The sequence below is a fragment of the Stegodyphus dumicola genome, chromosome 8 (assembly GCF_044657685.1).
Source record: "Stegodyphus dumicola isolate Sdum_Otavi_A_Nest chromosome 8, ASM4465768v1".
Taxonomy (NCBI): domain Eukaryota; kingdom Metazoa; phylum Arthropoda; class Arachnida; order Araneae; family Eresidae; genus Stegodyphus; species Stegodyphus dumicola.
This window is the reverse complement of record NC_140775.1, coordinates 24580073-24601827: the sequence shown is the minus strand read 5'-3', so window position 1 is coordinate 24601827 and position 21755 is coordinate 24580073. Positions and strand designations below refer to the sequence as shown.

Here is a 21755-nt window from a genome sequence, read left to right as displayed (position 1 = left end):
CACATAATATGCCGTGGACATCAATCCTAATATTAATGCGTGATAAAAATCGCGAAAGTGAAATGTCAGTGATTAATCAAGAAAGCACTACGAGATTTTTTACTATTACGCCATATATTTATAACTGCGAAACAAATGCAAATTAAAACGTAAACAACATACGCTCACATGCACGAAGATTTAGCGTCACAAGAGCAATAGCAGCTCATTGGTTCATTTTCGAAACCCCTCCCTTAGTGGCTACGCTGATGTGCACTTGTGAAATATGCGTCCCGTAAGCAATAAGTAGGACGTCATTCCGAACGACATCTTATTCGTTTAATTAAAAAAAATTATATACAAAATAAAAACTGAAATCTTTAAGAATGTTTTCGAAATTTCAAACAAAACATTTTCCTCTGTGTTAAGAATTACACTCATGTCCATAAATTAAGGATAATGCAAAATCAAGCAAAGGAAGAGTTAGAAGCAAAACAAATTTGACTTATCCGTAAAGCTTATTTATTAAACAAAAGGTAAAGAGCAAAACAAGATGTTATATGTTTGATATTATTAAAAAAAATTAGCGATTTTTTCTCCCTGGAGCAAATTACAAAAAAAAACCTATTTACAAAATACCGATATTGCATGGTTGGTATGATTGTTAATACATTGTATGTCTCCCAGACGATGCAATACAGTCCGTACAACGCCTAGGCATGCTGAGTATCAAATTATCGATCTGATCTTGGGGGATATTAAAACACTCAAAAAGCAATGCTCTCCGAAATTCCGGTAGATATGTAGGAGGAGGTTGACGGGCTGCAACTCGTCGGCCAAGCATGTCCCACACGTGCTCTACTGGATTCAAGTCCGGTGAGAATGCTGGCCAGTCCATACGGGTGATATCCTCCGATTGAAGGCATTCGCTTACGATGTTTGCTCCGTGAGGACGGGCGTTGTCATCCATAAACACAAATTGTGCGCCCATGGCGCCCCGAAACAAACCTACATGTTGTTCCAGAATGACGTCCCGATAGATTTGGCTTGTCATGTTTCCAATTTGAACATGCAGGTCAGTTCTGGAACCCAGAATAATTCCACCCCAAACGAGAACTCCTGCACCGCAGTAACGGTGTTGTTCAATGATGTTTTCTTGGTGGTAACGGGTACCTGGAGGTCTCCAAATGAAAGTCCGGCGAGAATCAAACTGCAAGCTAAACCTGAACTCGTCGAAAAACATCACACAAGCCCACTGTTGCGGTGTCCACAATGCATGCTCTCTACTCCAGGCTAACCGCAGGCGACGACAGTGAGTTGCAGTAACTGGAACGCATCTGACAGGTCTACGAGCATATAGACCAATCTGCCCTAAGCGTCTGTACACGGTCTGCCTTGAAATTGTCGTACCAGTGGCCGAAGAGAGCTAAAGAGACAGGTCTGAGGCTATGCTCCGCCTGTTTCTTTTGGCAGTAACTGCCAAATACCGGTCCTCATTCGGCGTTGTAACTCTGGGGCGATCTGTTCTGTAACGTCTACTCACATTACCATCATCTTGGAATCGTTGCCAAAGCTTGGATATGACACTCTGGGCAATTCCAAGTTCGTCTGATACTTCCAGTTGGGTACGCCCACATTCCAGACGGCCGATAATTCTACCACGTAAAAAATCATCCAAATGCGTCCTTTGTGTCATAACTATTCGGTTATTGCACTGAAATGCTTACAAAGCGCCTGCGAACAATTTTACTTCTTTGCCTGTATTCCTTATATATCACTCTCTTACACTCTCGTCATTCTGACGTACCATCGGTGTCATTTGGTTATTTCCTGAAATTTGCATATGATTCTTGAAGATGTGTGTAGTGATTTTACAGGTGATACATTTATTTTAGAGTTCGATTTCCGCGTGACTCCGAATTATCCTTAATTTATGGACATGAGTGTATTAAAATTTGCAGCGTGTGTTTCAACCCTTTAATGAGACTTCTCCTTAATCATGTTTTTCTTCTTCTCAGATAATTTCGAGGCATGGTTGTGTCTAAAAATTTAATTTTGGAAGGACAGTATTTTAAGTCATACGTAGAAATAATGCTCCTCCATGAAGATGGAATAAACTACGAGTTATTAATTCATAAATTTAATTACGATTGCATTGTGATTACATATAATATATACATATCCCTCAATTTATACGGTACTCGTCTTACACGGTTTAAAACTTAACGGATTTCAAAAACTTGGTAAAAATGTACATTCGACTGCATATTAGCGAATACGTATATTTGAAGTAATTTTTTAATCTCATTCCTTTGGTAATTAATACTGGTGGCAACAACAAGGATGGAGATTCCTCGTGTCGTAAAAGGGGAATCCCCGTAATACGTATATGTATTTCACAATAGTAAAGCTATTTGGTTCATGTGAACTAGTGCAGTATCCAGGGCCGGGACGAGGGTGAGGCACTTGCCTCAGGTGAAAAAATAGAAAGGGCGCCAAATTAGCTATTCGATCAAAAATTCAGAAATTTATTTTTAAAACTTCTTATTTTTAACTTTTAATTTCGGAATACATCAGTGAATATTAAAAAAAATTTGTGTTATTATTATTGTTAAATTAATTAATTAATTATTCATTAAAATAATTAAGGATTAAAGTCTCGGCGAGGGCATTGAACATTTTTCGCATTTCCTGCTTCCAAATATCAAATGGCTCTACAAAGTAAACAAAAATAATAAAAAAAAATTGAATTTCAAAATGGCTTCTAAATTATTTTAATACCTATCGGTTCGTAGTTACTTGAAACGTGCAATCTCTATATTGAAAGGTTCCATTAAATTGCGTAATATTTTGTATATTTAAGAAAGCTTGTACATATTTACTTACTTCTACTAAACTTACATTTGAATTAAATTAAACAACAAGAAATCTGGCGAAGAATGATGGAAACATTTTTTTTCTTTTCAAAAATACAATTCATTACTTTCAGTTGTAGGCATTGCAAATAACACCCTATTTTAAGCACCAGCAAACTAATCCTCTTTCTATTTATAGAAATCACCCTATGTAATTTCAAACAGAAAATATATAAATTACGTGTTTTTTAAGCGCCAGAAGCTAAACCTTAAGAAACATCAATAATTAAGACAATTAAAGGCAGACACGTTTCTAATATTTCATGTTTTTTTCCCTCTTAGTCTCTCTTTTCTTTCATGTTTCTCTCTGATACAAATAAATTTTACTGTGTTATAATTATTATATTGATGTACTTCCGTATATTTTCATTATAAATTAATGAAATAAATACTCATTAATTTACCATGGAAAATGATAATTGCTCTTATAAAAGGTAAAATCGTTAATAAAAGATGTATCTTAATCATTTTTAATACTGGAGAATACATTTTTCTACTGGAGAATACATTTATTTACCCAAAAGGGTGCCAGCCCGAAAGGGCTATTAGTCTTGAAACGGGATTCTGCGCCATCCACTATAAACAGCAGCATCAGTTTTGAAATTTTTTAAACAAAATATTATCTCCCTGTATTATTTTAACGAATAAAGAAACGATGCTACCTAGGTTTATTAAACTTTGAATAGCGTAGTCCTCAACCCGAATATATAGCCCTAGACGCCCGAATTTAAATTTGGATGAAAGTAGCTTTTGTTTATTGCTAGTCGAAGATTTCTGTTTGTCTAATAGCTGACATCGTGTAGAGTATATGTACTATATCAATGAATTTAAAAAATGCCAAATACTTTGTACGTTCTGCGGGAACAATGGGGGTATTCAGGAACAACCTCTTCAAGAACCGTACATCTACAGTAATAATGCTGTAAGTGCGTGTATCATCGGTTGGCGGTGAAGTTTTGTATGATTCATCTACAAAGAGTAAAATATTTTTGTTTCAAATTTAATCAGGAGACTCAGCGACACAAAAGGAATGTGTTACGTGAGATAATTTTATTGTAGGAGCTTTTCGGTGGCAAGGAAAATAGGGATATGTGCAGTCCGTGTAATCTTTGAAAGCCTAAATGTATTTCAGGAAACAGGAACAGCAAGTGGTTATTATAATTTGAATTGACAGAAGAACGGGAAGTAGCTCTTTTTCAAATGTGACAGTCGAAAATGTCAGAATTGCGTTTAATTGACCATTATGAAAAAGGCGAAAGCAATTTCGGCTGGAATTCTGTGAAAACATGTTTATCTGTATTCACGTGTTACGACGGGTTCCAGTTACGTATCACGTGTTTGGTACGCCAACCTCATTGGGGTGTTCCGATCTTAGAAAATAACAGATTTAACACGTTTTCTTTATTTTGCCTGAAAATAAAGAACTTTTTCAACCGAATTGAGCTAAAGAATTTAACAGTCTCTGGGTTATAGATCAACATAATTTACTGAATGAATGAGTCGAAAGAAGTGTTCTTGTTTTCAAAGTTTTACAGCAAACATATTTTCTATTTAGTTATTTAAAATACATTGAACATTTTATTAATTGGATATTTTGCTTGACGGCGGCTATATAAAATGTTATATTTTGTTACTTATACAGTACACTCAATCATTGTGCAGAAATTGTTTGTAAAAAATTGCCTCCATTTTCAGACATTTTATAATTGAATCCAATAAATTATGATAAAGAAATTGGTGCAAATTTAATATAAAATTTAAAATAAACCCGATACATTATGGCTTCTTTTTATAACCCTATGTTTTGAAGGAAAACGAGAATTTAAAATAGAGAATAAGGAAGGGAGGGTCACTTTGTAATTTTTCCTGCCAAAAAAATTCTGCTATTCTATTCTACCTTGATACTTTATAATCGCGTGCTTATAATGCTTAATATTTCAGTCCCTGCCAAAGTCTTAATTAGTTAAATAACAGTTATTCCCCCAACTTTTTTTTAAATGAGGTAAATTATTGAGAATTGCGCAGAGAAATGTGTTGTTGCATAGGGGCTCCCGAAATATACATACACCACTGTAAGACTGCTGCTACTGATAGTTCGACTAGGATGAAATCGTAGCAAAGGAGTTTACCGCAAGGACGTCTTCGTAGTTTTTACTTTTGCAATATGAATAAAAGCTAATTTCCTTTAAAATATCTTCCACGAGTGCATCCCTTCCCTTACTCAGAAAGTTCTCATGTGCGTTGTATTATCTTAAATCGTTTGAAATATTTCAAATGAAATCATAGTTTTGATGATAGCACAGCCACCCTCGGGGCTTGGGGAAAAGAGGTATCAAATATTATATTAAATCAATATTTAGGAATGCTTTATTACTTAAATTCAATTGTGAAATTCTGCCGAGAAAGCAAGCATCGAAGATTATGCACTTATTCTTTTAATAATTTTGCTTCATTAGAAAGTATTCCAATGTTTAATACCTTCTCAGTAATCTTATTGCTATTGAAAAGTCAAAAAAAAATATATACTGTAATAAAGAAGTGTATTGTTTTGAATTAGTTGATTGTATTTCAATTAATTGAAAATTTTTAATTGATAAGTGGAGTTCCGTTGTATTTAGGAACACAAAAGAGAATATTTAATGTGCATATACTGGCAAATGCTATTATTAAGCAATTTTTAATGAAAAAATAGACTAAATAATAAACGTGTAGCGGATGTTATATATAATATGATTGATCTCAATAAAAGTTCTTCAAGTCAATAAAAAAGTGCGTGCAGCAGCTGCGGCGCAATCGGCTAGCAAAGTTTTGATCTTAACCGAGAGGTTGGTGGTTAGAGCCCACACGGGCGCAACTATTTCCTTATTTTAAAGAAATTATTTCAAAAGAAAAGTACGAAGTGATTAGAATATTTAAAGGTTAAACTATATTTTCAAAATGTTTAAAAAAAAGCACATATTTATAAATTGAGAAGAAATAATAACTTTTAAGAGAAAATGTCAAATTTATTCTCTTACCTATTTTTCAAAAAATATAGCGAATTATTTCTATTTTTTATTTAAATGTATGATTTTATTTCAAAAGTAATTAAATAAAATTAATAATTTTTATTTAATAATTAACAAATATACATCCCACATATAGAATAACCTGTGAGTTATCGGATTTAGACATAACCTTAAAAGTTCATCACTAAATTACTAATGGACCGTGGATAAAATCTTCCTTTCTAGAAATAAATAGACTTTTTTTTTTTTTTTGGTATTACTTTCCATGCTTAAAATAAACCTTTTTTTTTTTTTTTTTTTTTTTTTTTGTAAAGCCAATTCTTTTATTCCATAAACAGTCTGCGACGAAAAACTGAAAGACTAATTAGCGTGAACTAATCTAGAGATTCATGGCAATCTATATTTTAGGAGGAAGAATTAGGGCAAGATTTTTTGTTTTTTTTATAGCGTTCTTCTTTTTAAATTCAAAATTAAAACTTAAGTTTTTAAACAAATGTTTAAGTCAAAATTTGGCTTCGCATCTTCATCTCAAATTCTTATATATTCTTATATCTTTTCAAATGCTACTTTCTTATTTAAGCTCAGGGTAGCGAACCTGTCAGAAGAAATCGAAATTTTGACGCGAGATATACGAGGCGTATTCGGAAACTAAGTACCGTTTTGAAAAAAAAAATAGTAAAACAATCTTTTCGAATCCAATTTTATTTTTACATGAAAATGCAGGTCTTAAACTATTTTTCAACATAGTTTCCGCTAATGATCAAACACTTGTCATAGCGAGTGACCAGTTTTTAATACTATCGTCAAAGAAACTTCCCTCCAGTTTTGATAACCACGACTCCACAGCATTTTTCGTGTCATCGTCAGATCCAAAGCGCTTGCCACCGAGTTCGCGCTTTATGTGCAGGAACAAGTGATAGTCGGACAGCGCCAAGTCCGGGCTGTACGGTGGGTGATCGAACTGCTCCCAATGAAACTGTCGAATTAACGATTGAGTGACACCAGCAGTATGGGACCGAGCATTGTCATGGAGCAACACAATTCCTTTACTGAGCATTCCTCTTCGTTTGTTTTGAATGGCACGCCATAGTTTTGTTAAAGTCTCACAATATCGTGCCGCATTAATGGTTTCACCTCTGGGAAGAAATTCAGTAAGCAAAACGCCTTTCCTATCCCAGAAGACAGTGCACATGATTTTTTGTGATGATATTGTCACTTTGAACTTTTGTTTTTTCGGAGAATGAAGGTGTCTCCACTCCATCGCTTGTTGTTTCGATTCTGGTGTGAAATGACACACCCAAGTTTCATCACCTGTCACAATTTTGTTTAAAACGTTTTCTCCTTCATCACTGTACCGCGTGAGAAATGTCAGGGCACTACCAAGTCGCTTTGTTTTGTGAACATCAGTGAGCATTTTTGGAACCCATTGGGAACACAGTTTGCGATAATTCAAGCGGTCAGACACAATTTCGAACAAAACAGTACGTGAAATTTGTGGAAATGCCTCTGAAAGAGTTGCCATTGTGAAGCGTCTGTTCTCATGAATTGCTTCATCAACTTTCCTTACCAAATCATTGGTGACAACAGAAGGCCGACCACTCCGAGCCTCGGCGTGGACATTCGTTCGACCTGCATTAAACATTCTTACCCACTTTCTCACCATTCCATCACTTATCGCGTATTCACCGTAAACGTCTGTCACTTGACGATAAATTTCGGCCGGTTTAACATTCCTCGCGTTCAAAAATTTAATCACGGCACGAATCTCACAGTCAGCGGGAGAACTAATTGTCTTAAACATTTTGAATGTGCACAGCAAACTGAAAACACAACATAGAGCAAACAAAATGGCGACAATTGAAAGTTAGTGAACAAGAAAGACTAGTGCGCATGCGTGGGACGCCTACCACAGCGCTGCGACGGCGCTAGAATGAAACGGTACTTAGTTTCCGAATACGCTACGTAAAAGGCAGAGGAAAATGAGTGGGATACCAGCAGTAACAGCAGATAATATCACAGTATTTAGAAACTGTTTTATCCCTCTCTGTGTGTAATTTAATAATTGCACATAACCTTTAATGTCATGAGGCTGAAAGTCTGCGCATGCGCTTTGACATGAAAACCGCGTCACACATTTGTTTTTACACAACGGCTAGGATTTCTTTTGGCTTTTAATCATTACTTTATTCATTGCTGTTTTAAGTGTAAGATTTTCCCACAGTTTAATTTTTTTATTATTAAGATATTTTTAATTGTTTTCTTCTCATTCTAATTAAATTTATCAATTTTTCACAAACATAAATTCTATTTTTAACTTTCGCAAATTGACGTTTACTTCCACAAAAGTGACTTTACATTTTCCTTTTACGTTTTATTTTGCAAAAGGTTTTTTTTTTTTTTTTTTTTTTTTTTTTTTTTTTTTTTCCAAATTTATTCCTTTTCGTATTTTTACTTTATTTTTTTATATTTAACTTTCATTTTTTGGTTTTACAAAAGTAATATTTTGTTTTTCCGAATTTATTTTTTTCCTTTTCACTTTTTTATTAGGCAAATTTTTTTTTTTTTTTAAATTCTTTTTTTGTATTTTTACTTTACTTTATTTTATTTTATTTTTTTTTTTATTTTTTTTTTTTTTTTTTTTTGTTTTTTTGTTTTACAAAAGTAATATTTATTTTTACAAATTTAATTTTTCCTTTCCCCTTTTTATTTTAAAAAAAGGTGTTACTACATTTTTAACATTATTTTTTTACAAAAGTAATATTTAGTTTCATAAGTTTAATTTTTTTTTTTGAGTTTTTTGTTTACACAAATGCAGATTTTTGTTTTTTCCCTTATGCATTTTACTTCCAAAACTAAATTTTATTTTTTCCCCTTTCCTTTAAATTTTTTTTGTTACATTTTTATTTTACCCTTAACTTTTTCCCCTTGTTTTAAATACAACATCATGTTACACTTCCATTTCTCCAACAGTAAACTTACCTACATTTCTCCGTCTTTGAAATTTTAAGCTGGAATTTACATGCATATAACTTCACTAGTTAATATTTTCTGTAACTTTAAACCAATATACACAATGCTCATTCTATATAGTTTAACTGGAATACTACATTTCTTACTTTTTTACTACTAAGTTGGAGATACTCAGAACCTTTCCTTCTAATGTATTGTACTAACTATTAATGACTGTATTAACGTTTTGGCCAACTATACAAAACTTTTTTGATTCCCTTTCACACGTCTTACTTTTATTCAAAGGATTCACCAAACTATGTCTGACAAATGTAATTTTTACACTTTCCATTTACACATTTACCCTTATATTTAACTTCTAAAACAAATTCATACTGCATTTCTGATTCCTTTTCCCCCAAAAAAATTAAATATAGACTTATACAAATTTCTTTATTGTAAGACCTACTGACATTAAACAAATCTTAAAAGGAGCAATAAATTTTCATAGTATGAAGTCCACTCAAACCAATGCATGGAGCATTTCTACTCAGTTAAGTTTAGATACGTACCAATAGTACTTCATTTCTTCTTATTTTACTCTACAAACATTTATACGTATATATTCAGAACACTCCCTTTTATTCAGTAAGATTCATTTATACTACTGACACAAATTTTGCTAACTCTTTGTAATATTTTACAAAAATATCTTGTATTTTCTTGAGCACATCCTATTTAAATCACCAAACATACACTGAACCTTGATTTTTCCTTCATGTGAAAACGTCACTCGGATTCTTAATTTGATTCACCATTTACCGCAAAACTTTATAAACACTACTATATTTGAACTTATCATAGCCTTACTCTCTTAACAAGGTACAGAAGATTGAATTATATTTTAACTACGGAGAAGAATATCCACATTGTAACGTATTATTTTAAATTTGAATTATAGTCCCATTTTATGAAGGAGAACTTAAAGTCTATAATACACATGGAATTAATATTCAGCCATTGAAATGAAACTTTATCGCCTTTTTCCCAACTTGGAATATAAAAATTTGTTAACTTGGAATATTTTTAACGTATTAATTGTAACTTAACTGAAAGGTACCCATATTTTACATTGTCAATAATTTATTTAGCACTGAACTCTTACAGCCTTTTGAGAACGAAATTTAATTTATCATACCTGACAAATGACTCCTACATAGTTATGATACATTACACGAAATATTGAGTAGAGTTCCAAATAATGATCTAACATAGTAATTAACATAAAAGACCTAACACAAATAATTTTAAGATAGAAATTTCAAACTGACATTGCTTAATAATGAACTTTTACAGCTTTTTTGACATTTAACTTCTCATAGATAGTAAATAAAATTACACACAAATAATTATACAATATAGGTAATAATGACAGAAAGTCCATATAATGATCTACTATAGTCACCAACTTTAAAAATTTTAACGCATTTTTGATATGTCATAAGAAAGAACACACTTTTTTGAAAAGCATTATTTTAATTAAACATTGGAACCACGCAGTCCTGCGCACATGTATAACACTTTTATTTATCATGAGCATGACACATAATAAGTAAATAAAATTTTCACAAAGTACGAAACACATTTATCTTTTAACTGACTGTACTCTTAAGAAAACTGCAGTATGGAATGCTTAGAACACTCAGTGCCACAGTTCCTCATTTCCCCACGCATTGATCAAAAATATACATGTACTTTAAAATCAGTTAAACAAATTCAAATATTAGTATACAAACAGGAATACTTCAAAAATTAGATAAAAGAGAGGTACACAATGAACTTGAGTGATAAATACAGAAAAGCATGTAAGGACCGAGAAAAAGATGTATTCGGGGAGGACTTTTTAAGATAAACTTGCTCAATTTTTGCACATGGGTTAGATTTTGCATTTCAGATTAAGGAAACATTCAAGATAATTCCTGTATAACTAGGGATTTTATTCACACTTGTTAGTAATGTAATTTATTAGAACAATCGCAGATATATAGGACAAGTATGCCATTTCCAAGGAAAACAATTTTCCCACGCCAGACTTTAACAGTGAAATATAAAATGGAATAAGAAAATCCCATATTTCCAACAAAATTAGTATCTGAGTAAGCAAAAACATGAACAAGAAACGAATATTTTTTCTGAAAATGTTCCGAATGGGATAAGCCAGGACTAATTTCATGAACAGAGCATGAAAAATAATGATGAATTTTTAATTTTACTTTGTCTGTAGTACATTTACTTATGCTAAAATCTTTCATTTGGTTGACTGTACATTTAGGCACAAGTTGATAAACCGAGTGAATTTGTGTTTTAAAGCTTCAAATTCAGAAATAGTACAACTCAAAAGCAAAAAGATTAAAACGACAAGAGAATGTACTGTAAGCAAACAAACGTGATAAATGACTTTTTTTCGCTGATTTCCATGAGTTCCATAGATCCGTAGCAAAGTTTTAATGCACTGCATATGAACTATTCTTTCAAATATATTGCGATCACGGTTTTCCATTTACATAGACGTTAAAGAAACATTTCATGTTAATTTACCTTTATTCATGAGATTTATCTATGTATATACTTAATTTTTGCATTTTGTTTACAATTATAATACCGAAAGAACATAAGAAAATATTTTTCTTGAAAATTTCCATATTTTTTTCCCAAACGTTATTTCTTTCATAGCTTTGAAGTAACCTATTAAACACATAGTTATCTTGTACTACCCAGACAACCGTTGGTTTTGCCAATGTCTGAGTCACAAAGCTAGAGAATTTAAGTGATATTTTATCATTGCGGAGAACTTCTTACTGCGTTTTTGATGAAAATTGGCCGAATTTAGTAGTTCATTACCGATCTAGGAGCCTTTAACTATTTCTATTAAAAAACAAACACACTCAGAAAATTATCATCAAGATTTTCCATACAGATATATTTGTCTAATTTTCATGCCATTGCATTTCCAATAAAATATGATTCATTGCCACATAATTAAATGTTTGTTATTTTTCCCGCATCCGAATGCTCATTACATATTATTTAACAAAACTGCAAACAAGATAAATGAATATTTCCTGAAATACTGAACATTTCATTTCGGAAAGTTTGCATGAGTATTTTCATTTTGAATCGTTAATATTTCTTTTCCTGCATCCCAAGCAAATTTTGAACATAAAATTTTCAGTTTTGACGAGAAAGTTAATTGCGGGGATGGCTGTGATGTTATCGTGTTTTCATAAACAGTTTTTGTGAAGTACCTTTTCGATAACCTTTTGAACACTTTGAAGATTACCACTTTTACATTACTGCCACTGCAAATCATTGAGTTTTCAAATATTTTCCTATTTATCGTTTACAACGCTTCGTAAAGACTTGGGAACCAATTTTTACTAAATAGTTATATTATTTGATTTAATAATTGTGTTACACATTTAGAAGATTTAACAACACTACTACGCTGAACCAGAAATTAAGAAAAGAAATGGAATTTTTATCTTAGTATACTATAGGAATAGATTAACTTTCTCTGACTTAGAAGTATTCGAATGTAGATAATGTAGATAATGGAGACTTACGTAGAATTTACAATTCTACTTAGCTTTTGTAATAGCAAATATCAGGTGCTCACTTAAAGTTTTAGGAAACTGCCGGCATGTTTCCTCCGCAGGAACCACTTTTTATGAAAAACTGCCATATAAATTATTTTGAATAATTACCGTCCAGATTTTGTAGAGTACTTGATCTTCATTATTTCTGTTTTTAGTAAATTTGCGTTTTATATGCTATTTCATTCCAAAAATTAAGCTTCGAATAGAATGAATATTAGCACATTCAACTGAATTGCCTAGATCTGAAAAAAATTTCTTTTATTTCCAAATTTTTTACCTTATATCTGCATAACCTGCATTTATTCCATTCGTCTTCCTATTACTGATGGGAAAAATTACATTTACGTGATATATTTGGAATACTGAAGTTCATATGAATGTTGAATAAAGAATATGAATCCGGCATTCTGTCATAATTGACTAATACTCTGAATAATAAAATAATAATAAGACTTCGAATATTTTCTCTAAGTCACCACGATCACTGACTTGCATTGTCATAGATTTTTCTCCGAAAGACTATTTCTTAAAATAAGTTTATATACTAATTTCATTAGAAACATGTCTAAAAATATCTCATCTTCATAAGAAACATCAACGCTTTGATTTGAATTACTAAGAAAACAAGAACCATTGTTTTGTGAACATGGTTTTTCTCTGACTCAAAAGGTTCTGCTCTGTCATATTCGAAATAGATAATTAACCGTACATACCTAATATATTGCATTGATGAGTTATATTTTAACTTACTGCATTACATTTCAAGTGAATGTGTTTATTGCATCTTTTAATAAAATCTTAAAGGCTGAAATGAGTGTTTCATTACCAAATTTGTACTTTCTAACTTCATTCTACTGAAACGAAAACATTCATAACTTATTGCGAAGAAAGATGTTTACGTGTTATACGTTTTGATTAATTTTCATACAACAGTATCATCTTTGAAAATTTGTTTCCTAGTCCACTGCTAATATATTACTAATTTTCGCTCTTTCAATACATTTCGTACGTGACAAAAAACTCAGTTTAGAAAATTTTTTTATTTAACAACTTGTATTGCATTGCTGAACCGGAGCCATGCTTTCATTTTTATTACATATCATGCGAATATTTTAAAAAAGGCATTTTTTCCCCTTCTGTTAGCACAATTTTAACCAGCATTTTACTATTACAGAGACTTCTTTAGTAAAATCTCAAGGGTTAAATTTAACGTTTCATTACTAATTTTGAAGATTCTGGATATATCCTACTTAAAAGTTCATAACCGATTAGCAAAATAATTTATATATGTACTTCGTTGTTCTCTTGGTTAATTTTTAAATCGTTGTTCATTTATAACACTTGATTTCTAGAGAAATATCGAAATGATTATTTACTTTCCGCTTTTTCCAAAGAATTTCGTAGACACATATGTTCAGTATAGAAAATGTTCCTAAATTAAAAGTATTATTACCCAAATAGAAAACATGCAAAATTTTCCTAAAAATTGATATATTTGTTTTTTACAAACATGTACTCGAATACCCACATTTAGTTATTTAATGTGGATTTTCCTATATCAGAACTAAAATTTCGAACGAAAATTTTTAAATAATGTCATGTTCCATAAAATTTATGTCTTTGTGAGATCATTGTCCTTTCGCAAACGTTTTGAGAGTGTGCTCTAGGTTGTCGTTTAGACATTTCGAAACTGTTTTCTCTTTGCTATTGGAAACTATTTTATCTTTGCTGCTTTATCTCTTTGAACATATGCTAATGAATTCCCGATACTTTTTTGGTTTACCTTCAGCTTATGAAATATTAAAATACTTAAAAATATATTTGTATATCGTTTATGTTGACACCCGTGAAAGATTTTCTTGATGTTTGTTTTTGAGAATGTATTTATTTTATTCACGTGAATGAAGCTGATGTTTTCTTAAAATTTTATTATTCAGAGTATTAGTCAATTATGACAGAATGCCGGATTCATATTCTTTATTCAACATTCATATGAACTTCAGTATTCCAAATATCTCACGTAAATGTAATTTTTCCCATCAGTAATAGGAAGACGAATGGAATAAATGCAGGTTATGCAGATATAAGGTAAAAAATTTGGAAGTAAAAGAAATTTTTTTCAGATATAGGCAATTCAGTTGAATGTGCTAATATTCATCCTATTCGAAGCTTACTTTTTGGAATGAAATAGCATATAAAACGCAAATTTACTAAAAAAAGAAATAATGAAGATCAAGTACTCTACAAAATCTGGACGGTAATTATTCAAAATAATTTATATGGCAGTTTTTCATAAAACGTTGTTCCTGCGGAGGAAACATGCCGGCAGTTTCCTAAAACTTTAAGCGAGCACCTGATATTTGCTATTACAAAAGCTAAGTAGAATTGTAAATTCTACGTAAGTCTCCATTATCTACATTATCTACATTCGAATACTTCTAAGTCAGAGAAAGTTAATCTATTCCTATAGTATACTAAGATAAAAATTCCATTTCTTTTCTTAATTTCTGGTTCAGCGTAGTAGTGTTGTTAAATCTTCTAAATGTGTAACACAATTATTAAATCAAATAATATAACTATTTAGTAAAAACTGGTTTCCAAGTCTTTACGAAGCGTTGTAAACGATAAATAGGAAAATATTTGAAAACTCAATGATTTGCAGTGGCAGTAATGTAAAAGTGGTAATCTTCAAAGTGTTCAAAAGGTTATCGAAAAGGTACTCCACAAAAATTGTTTATGAAAACACGAAAACATCACAGCCATCCGCAATTAACTTTCTCGTCAAAACTGAAAATTTTATGTTCAAAATTTGCTTGGGATGCAGGAAAAGAAATATTAAACGATTCAAAATGAAAATACTCATGCAAACTTTCCGAAATGAAATGTTCAGTATTTCAGGAAATATTCATTTAACTTGTTTGCAGTTTTGTTAAATAATATGTAATGAGCATTCGGATGCGGGAAAAATAACAAACATTTAATTATGTGGCAATGAATCATATTTTATTGGAAATGCAATGGCATGAAAATTAGACAAATATATCTGTATGGAAAATCTTGATGATAATTTTCTGAGTGTGTTTGTTTTTTAATAGAAATAGTTAAAGGCTCCTAGATCGGTAATGAACTACTAAATTCGGCCAATTTTCATCAAAAACGCAGTAAGAAGTTCTCCGCAATGATAAAATATCACTTAAATTCTCTAGCTTTGTGACTCAGACATTGGCAAAACCAACGGTTGTCTGGGTAGTACAAGATAACTATGTGTTTAATAGGTTACTTCAAAGCTATGAAAGAAATAACGTTTGGGAAAAAAAATATGGAAATTTTCAAGAAAAATATTTTCTTATGTTCTTTCGGTATTATAATTGTAAACAAAATGCAAAAATTAAGTATATACATAGATAAATCTCATGAATAAAGGTAAATTAACATGAAATGTTTCTTTAACGTCTATGTAAATGGAAAACCGTGATCGCAATATATTTGAAAGAATAGTTCATATGCAGTGCATTAAAACTTTGCTACGGATCTATGGAACTCATGGAAATCAGCGAAAAAAAGTCATTTATCACGATTGTTTGCTTACAGTACATTCTCTTGTCGTTTTAATCTTTTTGCTTTTGAGTTGTACTATTTCTGAATTTGAAGCTTTAAAACACAAATTCACTCGGTTTATCAACTTGTGCCTAAATGTACAGTCAACCAAATGAAAGATTTTAGCATAAGTAAATGTACTACAGACAAAGTAAAATTAAAAATTCATCATTATTTTTCATGCTCTGTTCATGAAATTAGTCCTGGCTTATCCCATTCGGAACATTTTCAGAAAAAATATTCGTTTCTTGTTCATGTTTTTGCTTACTCAGATACTAATTTTGTTGGAAATATGGGATTTTCTTATTCCATTTTATATTTCACTGTTAAAGTCTGGCGTGGGAAAATTGTTTTCCTTGGAAATGGCATACTTGTCCTATATATCTGCGATTGTTCTAATAAATTACATTACTAACAAGTGTGAATAAAATCCCTAGTTATACAGGAATTATCTTGAATGTTTCCTTAATCTGAAATGCAAAATCTAACCCATGTGCAAAAATTGAGCAAGTTTATCTTAAAAAGTCCTCCCCGAATACATCTTTTTCTCGGTCCTTACATGCTTTTCTGTATTTATCACTCAAGTTCATTGTGTACCTCTCTTTTATCTAATTTTTGAAGTATTCCTGTTTGTATACTAATATTTGAATTTGTTTAACTGATTTTAAAGTACATGTATATTTTTGATCAATGCGTGGGGAAATGAGGAACTGTGGCACTGAGTGTTCTAAGCATTCCATACTGCAGTTTTCTTAAGAGTACAGTCAGTTAAAAGATAAATGTGTTTCGTACTTTGTGAAAATTTTATTTACTTATTATGTGTCATGCTCATGATAAATAAAAGTGTTATACATGTGCGCAGGACTGCGTGGTTCCAATGTTTAATTAAAATAATGCTTTTCAAAAAAGTGTGTTCTTTCTTATGACATATCAAAAATGCGTTAAAATTTTTAAAGTTGGTGACTATAGTAGATCATTATATGGACTTTCTGTCATTATTACCTATATTGTATAATTATTTGTGTGTAATTTTATTTACTATCTATGAGAAGTTAAATGTCAAAAAAGCTGTAAAAGTTCATTATTAAGCAATGTCAGTTTGAAATTTCTATCTTAAAATTATTTGTGTTAGGTCTTTTATGTTAATTACTATGTTAGATCATTATTTGGAACTCTACTCAATATTTCGTGTAATGTATCATAACTATGTAGGAGTCATTTGTCAGGTATGATAAATTAAATTTCGTTCTCAAAAGGCTGTAAGAGTTCAGTGCTAAATAAATTATTGACAATGTAAAATATGGGTACCTTTCAGTTAAGTTACAATTAATACGTTAAAAATATTCCAAGTTAACAAATTTTTATATTCCAAGTTGGGAAAAAGGCGATAAAGTTTCATTTCAATGGCTGAATATTAATTCCATGTGTATTATAGACTTTAAGTTCTCCTTCATAAAATGGGACTATAATTCAAATTTAAAATAATACGTTACAATGTGGATATTCTTCTCCGTAGTTAAAATATAATTCAATCTTCTGTACCTTGTTAAGAGAGTAAGGCTATGATAAGTTCAAATATAGTAGTGTTTATAAAGTTTTGCGGTAAATGGTGAATCAAATTAAGAATTCGAGTGACGTTTTCACATGAAGGAAAAATCAAGGTTCAGTGTATGTTTGGTGATTTAAGTAGGATGTGCGCAAGAAAATACAAGATATTTTTGTAAAATATTTCAAAGAGTTAGCAAAATTTGTGTCAGTAGTATAAATGAATCTTACTGAATAAAAGGGTGTGGTGTGGTGGTATATTTAATTATGGCAAAGCACACTAGGGCTATCTGCCTAAGAGGAGGGATGCCTTCGTGGAGGACTTTCTAAGGGAAACTGGCTCGTATATACGTTACACATGGGGAAAACCACGAAAACACCCATGCAGCCAGCCCGTTCGCGGGATTCGAACCTCGGACCGAACTACCAGTGTTCAGCGATTTTACCGCTCGGCCGCTGGTGGGCCCTGAATAAAAGGGAGTGTTCTGAATATATACGTATAAATGTTTGTAGAGTAAAATAAGAAGAAATGAAGTACTATTGGTACGTATTTAAACTTAACTGAGTAGAAATGCTCCATGCATTGGTCTGAGTGGAGTTCATACTATGAAAATTTATTGCTCCTTTTAAGATTTGTTTAAAGTCAGTAGGTCTTACAATAAAGAAATTTGTATAAGTCTATATTTAATTTTTTTGGGGAAAAGGAATCAGAAATACAGTATGAATTTGTTTTAGAAGTTATATATAAGGGTAAATGTGTAAATGGAAAGTGTAAAAATTACATTTGTCTAGTATAGTTTGGTGAATCCTTTGAATAAAAGTAAGACGTGTGAAAGGGAATCAACAAAGTTTTGTATAGGTGGCCAAAACGTTAATACAGTCATTAATAGTTAGTACAATACATTAGAAGGAAAGGTTCTGAGTATCTCCAACTTAGTAGTAAAAAAGTAAGAAATGTAGTATTCCAGTTAAACTATATAGAATGAGCATTGTGTATATTGGTTTAAAGTTACAGAAAATATTAACTAGTGAAGTTATATGCATGTAAATTCCAGCTTAAAATTTCAAAGACGGAGAAATGTAGGTAAGTTTACTGTTGGAGAAATGGAATTGTAACATGATATTGTATTTAAAACAAGGGGGAAATTTAAGGGTAAAATAAAAATGTAACAAAAAAAATTTAAAGGAAAGGGGAAAAAATAAAATTTACTTTTGGAAGTAAAATGCATAAGGGAAAAAACAAAAATCTGCATTTGTGTAAACAAAAAACTCAAAAAAAAAATTAAACTTATGAAACTAAATATTACTTTTGTAAAAAAATAATGTTAAAAATGTAGTAACACCTTTTTTTAAAATAAAAAGGGGAAAGGAAAAATTAAATTTGTAAAAATAAATATTACTTTTGTAAAACAAAAAACAAAAAAAAAAAATAAAAAAAAAAAAAATAAAATAAAATAAAGTAAAGTAAAAATACAAAAAAAGAATTTAAAAAAAAAAAAAAAATTGCAAAATAAAAAAGTGAAAAGGAAAAAAATAAATTCGGAAAAACAAAATATTACTTTTGTAAAACCAAAAAAAGAAAGTTAAATATAAAAAAGTAAAGTAAAAATACGAAAAGGAATAAATTTGAAAAAAAAAAAAAAACTTTTGCAAAATAAAAAGTAAAAGGAAAATGTAAAGTCACTTTTGTGGAAGTAAACGTCAATTTGCGAAAGTTAAAAATAGAATTTGAGTGCTGGTGTCTTCACTTCCGGTTCCAGGCCCCTCTGGATACTGGCCACGCCTCTTTTCATGACGTCACTTCCGCCGTCGCAGTGGGGCCAATACTACTGACGTGCCCGAAGGGTAGTATTCTACAATGCAAAACTCCATGGTGTATCATACATTAATGCAACATAAAGCTTGAAAAGTATTTATGTTCTTCGCAGAGGACAATAAATATATTAATATTGCCAATCATCGCCGAAAGCTTCCAGAGTTGTATCTACCGACTTTGCTTATGCTAAAAATATATTGTAGATATCTTTAACTGTTCGTTCTTTCATGAGTAATATTTTCAGTATATCTTGTTTACAGTGATATTAGTAAATACCATTCTCACCGTAACTCTAACTGCGAGTGCTTTTTTTTATCCGTAGATTCGTCCCATTGTAGTGAAAATCTATCACATATTTCAATTACGCTTTAGCGGTATTTGCCTGTCTTTTGCGACGGCATGTACTCTTCTTGTGCCGGTGTAATCTGACAACGACAAAGAGTTTCGACATAGACTACCGTATCTCATTCGGACTAACGTCCCTTTTGGGCTAAAGAGACATTAATTAAAATATTAGTTTCTTGAAAAATGTAAAAAATGTTACAGAGTGTACCTTGGCTTACACACTTAATCCAATCTCGTACACGGAACTCAGATTTTCGTTAGGGAAAAAAGCTGTCCTCATTAGAATTTAATTAGACACACATCAGACTCCTCTTCAGGAGCAAAAACATTTTGCTTCTGAAATTTCCATTTTATTCTAAGTCATTTAATCAATTTCCAGATTTATAATTTTAGAAAGGAAAATTAAAATATTATGCATCTATGTAGAAATTATTAAATATAATAATAAAATGTTCTGTTTGGAATAATGGAAAAAAATTGTGAAAATTTTTATAAAAATTAGTTTGTTTCTGACTGGTTTTATATTTTGGTTTAGTTGCCATCAGGTACTTATTTTAGTACGTTTACAGGAGATTAAAAAAATCTACGCAACGGTAAAGTCTGTAATTTGTTAGAAACCGTTTTTAAAGTATTTAAACAGTTGTAAATGAAGATATTGGTGGCTGTACAGAAAATGGCATGATTTGAGTGCGGCAAGTAAACATTACAATTGCTTAACAAAAAACACAAGGTTTTAATTACAGTGTAACTATTAATTAAAAATAGAAAGTAAAAAACTTCTGAAATAATCTTTATAAAATTCGTTTTTTTCACAAACAGAACACAAATCGGTAACAGATTTCGTCGAGCATTAGATAGAAAGTAACAACTAAATTACACTATAAGATAGAGAAGGTAAAATACTGGGGAAGTCTTGATAAATTTTTTTACCTAGTTATTTGAATCTGTTCAGAGATCTGAGATTCGAAAATCTTTCAGGAATATGATTAGTAGCAATTTAGGATTCGATCTACCGTTTCCTTTTCCAAAACGCAAGCTAAAAAGATGCATATTCGTAATACAACATTTGTAACACATCCTCAGCACACGGTAACACCAATGTACACTGCGAAAAAAAAATACGGAGCTATCTCTCCCGTTCTACTGGGCCGATTGACGAAATTCAACTTGCGTTTTTCATGTCTCGAAAGCACGACTTAGGATATGTATAGATTCATTGATAGTGATGTCCTAATGTAGATATTTTAACACAAAATCGGACTGTTTCTTAAATGGCATGCCAAATGTTTTCCATATTTCAATTCTACGACTGAGATATGCCAAACTGCCAAGTTTTGTGAAAATCGCACGAGAAGCTTTTAAAAAAATAGCTCTCAAAATTTTAGCTCCTCAATGTTAATTGAATTTGATATATATTTATGAATATCTTTTTTTATTAAAGTTATTTTTGATTCTTCCTTTCATATTTTGAAATTTAGGTTCATTCCAAAAAATTCGCCTAATTTTATGATTTATTTTTTAAATTTGCATTTTTAAATAATTTTTATAAATTTTTCGAAAACAATTTGGAATTACAACCTATAAAGTTTTTACATCATCTTAAAGTAGATATATTTCTAAGCATACCAGCAAAAAATTAGAGATTTTTATTCAAAATTTCCGGAGATATACGTAAATTCAAATATTGGCCCGTTTTGAAATTTAATATATTTGTTGAAAGCAATAATAACATCAAATGTGGTTTAGGCACTTTGTTAAAATTTTTTAAAGTAGAAACGATGCGCCTTTTTTTCCGCTCATGCGCAATGTGAAAATGGCAACTTTTCTTGGCGCAAAGTAAAAAAAAAATGCGCCAAAATAAATTTTGAATGTCTCTATAAATTTCTCACCAAATTTTACAAAATTTAATATTTAGACATAATTTGAGACATAGAATCGAGATGTG

The 21755-nt window shown here is 31.0% G+C and overlaps 1 protein-coding gene across 1 annotated transcript in view; it reads right to left on the bottom strand.

The window, feature by feature from the left end:
* The window catches only part of LOC118186917 (uncharacterized), a 38226-nt gene that overhangs the window by 12527 nt on the left and 3944 nt on the right, over positions 1 to 21755 (bottom strand). The window contains exon 2 of the mRNA XM_085822978.1: positions 19848 to 19955. Coding sequence (XP_085679104.1) covers positions 19848 to 19955 — 108 coding nt within the window. The remainder of the gene's footprint in view (positions 1 to 19847; positions 19956 to 21755) is intronic.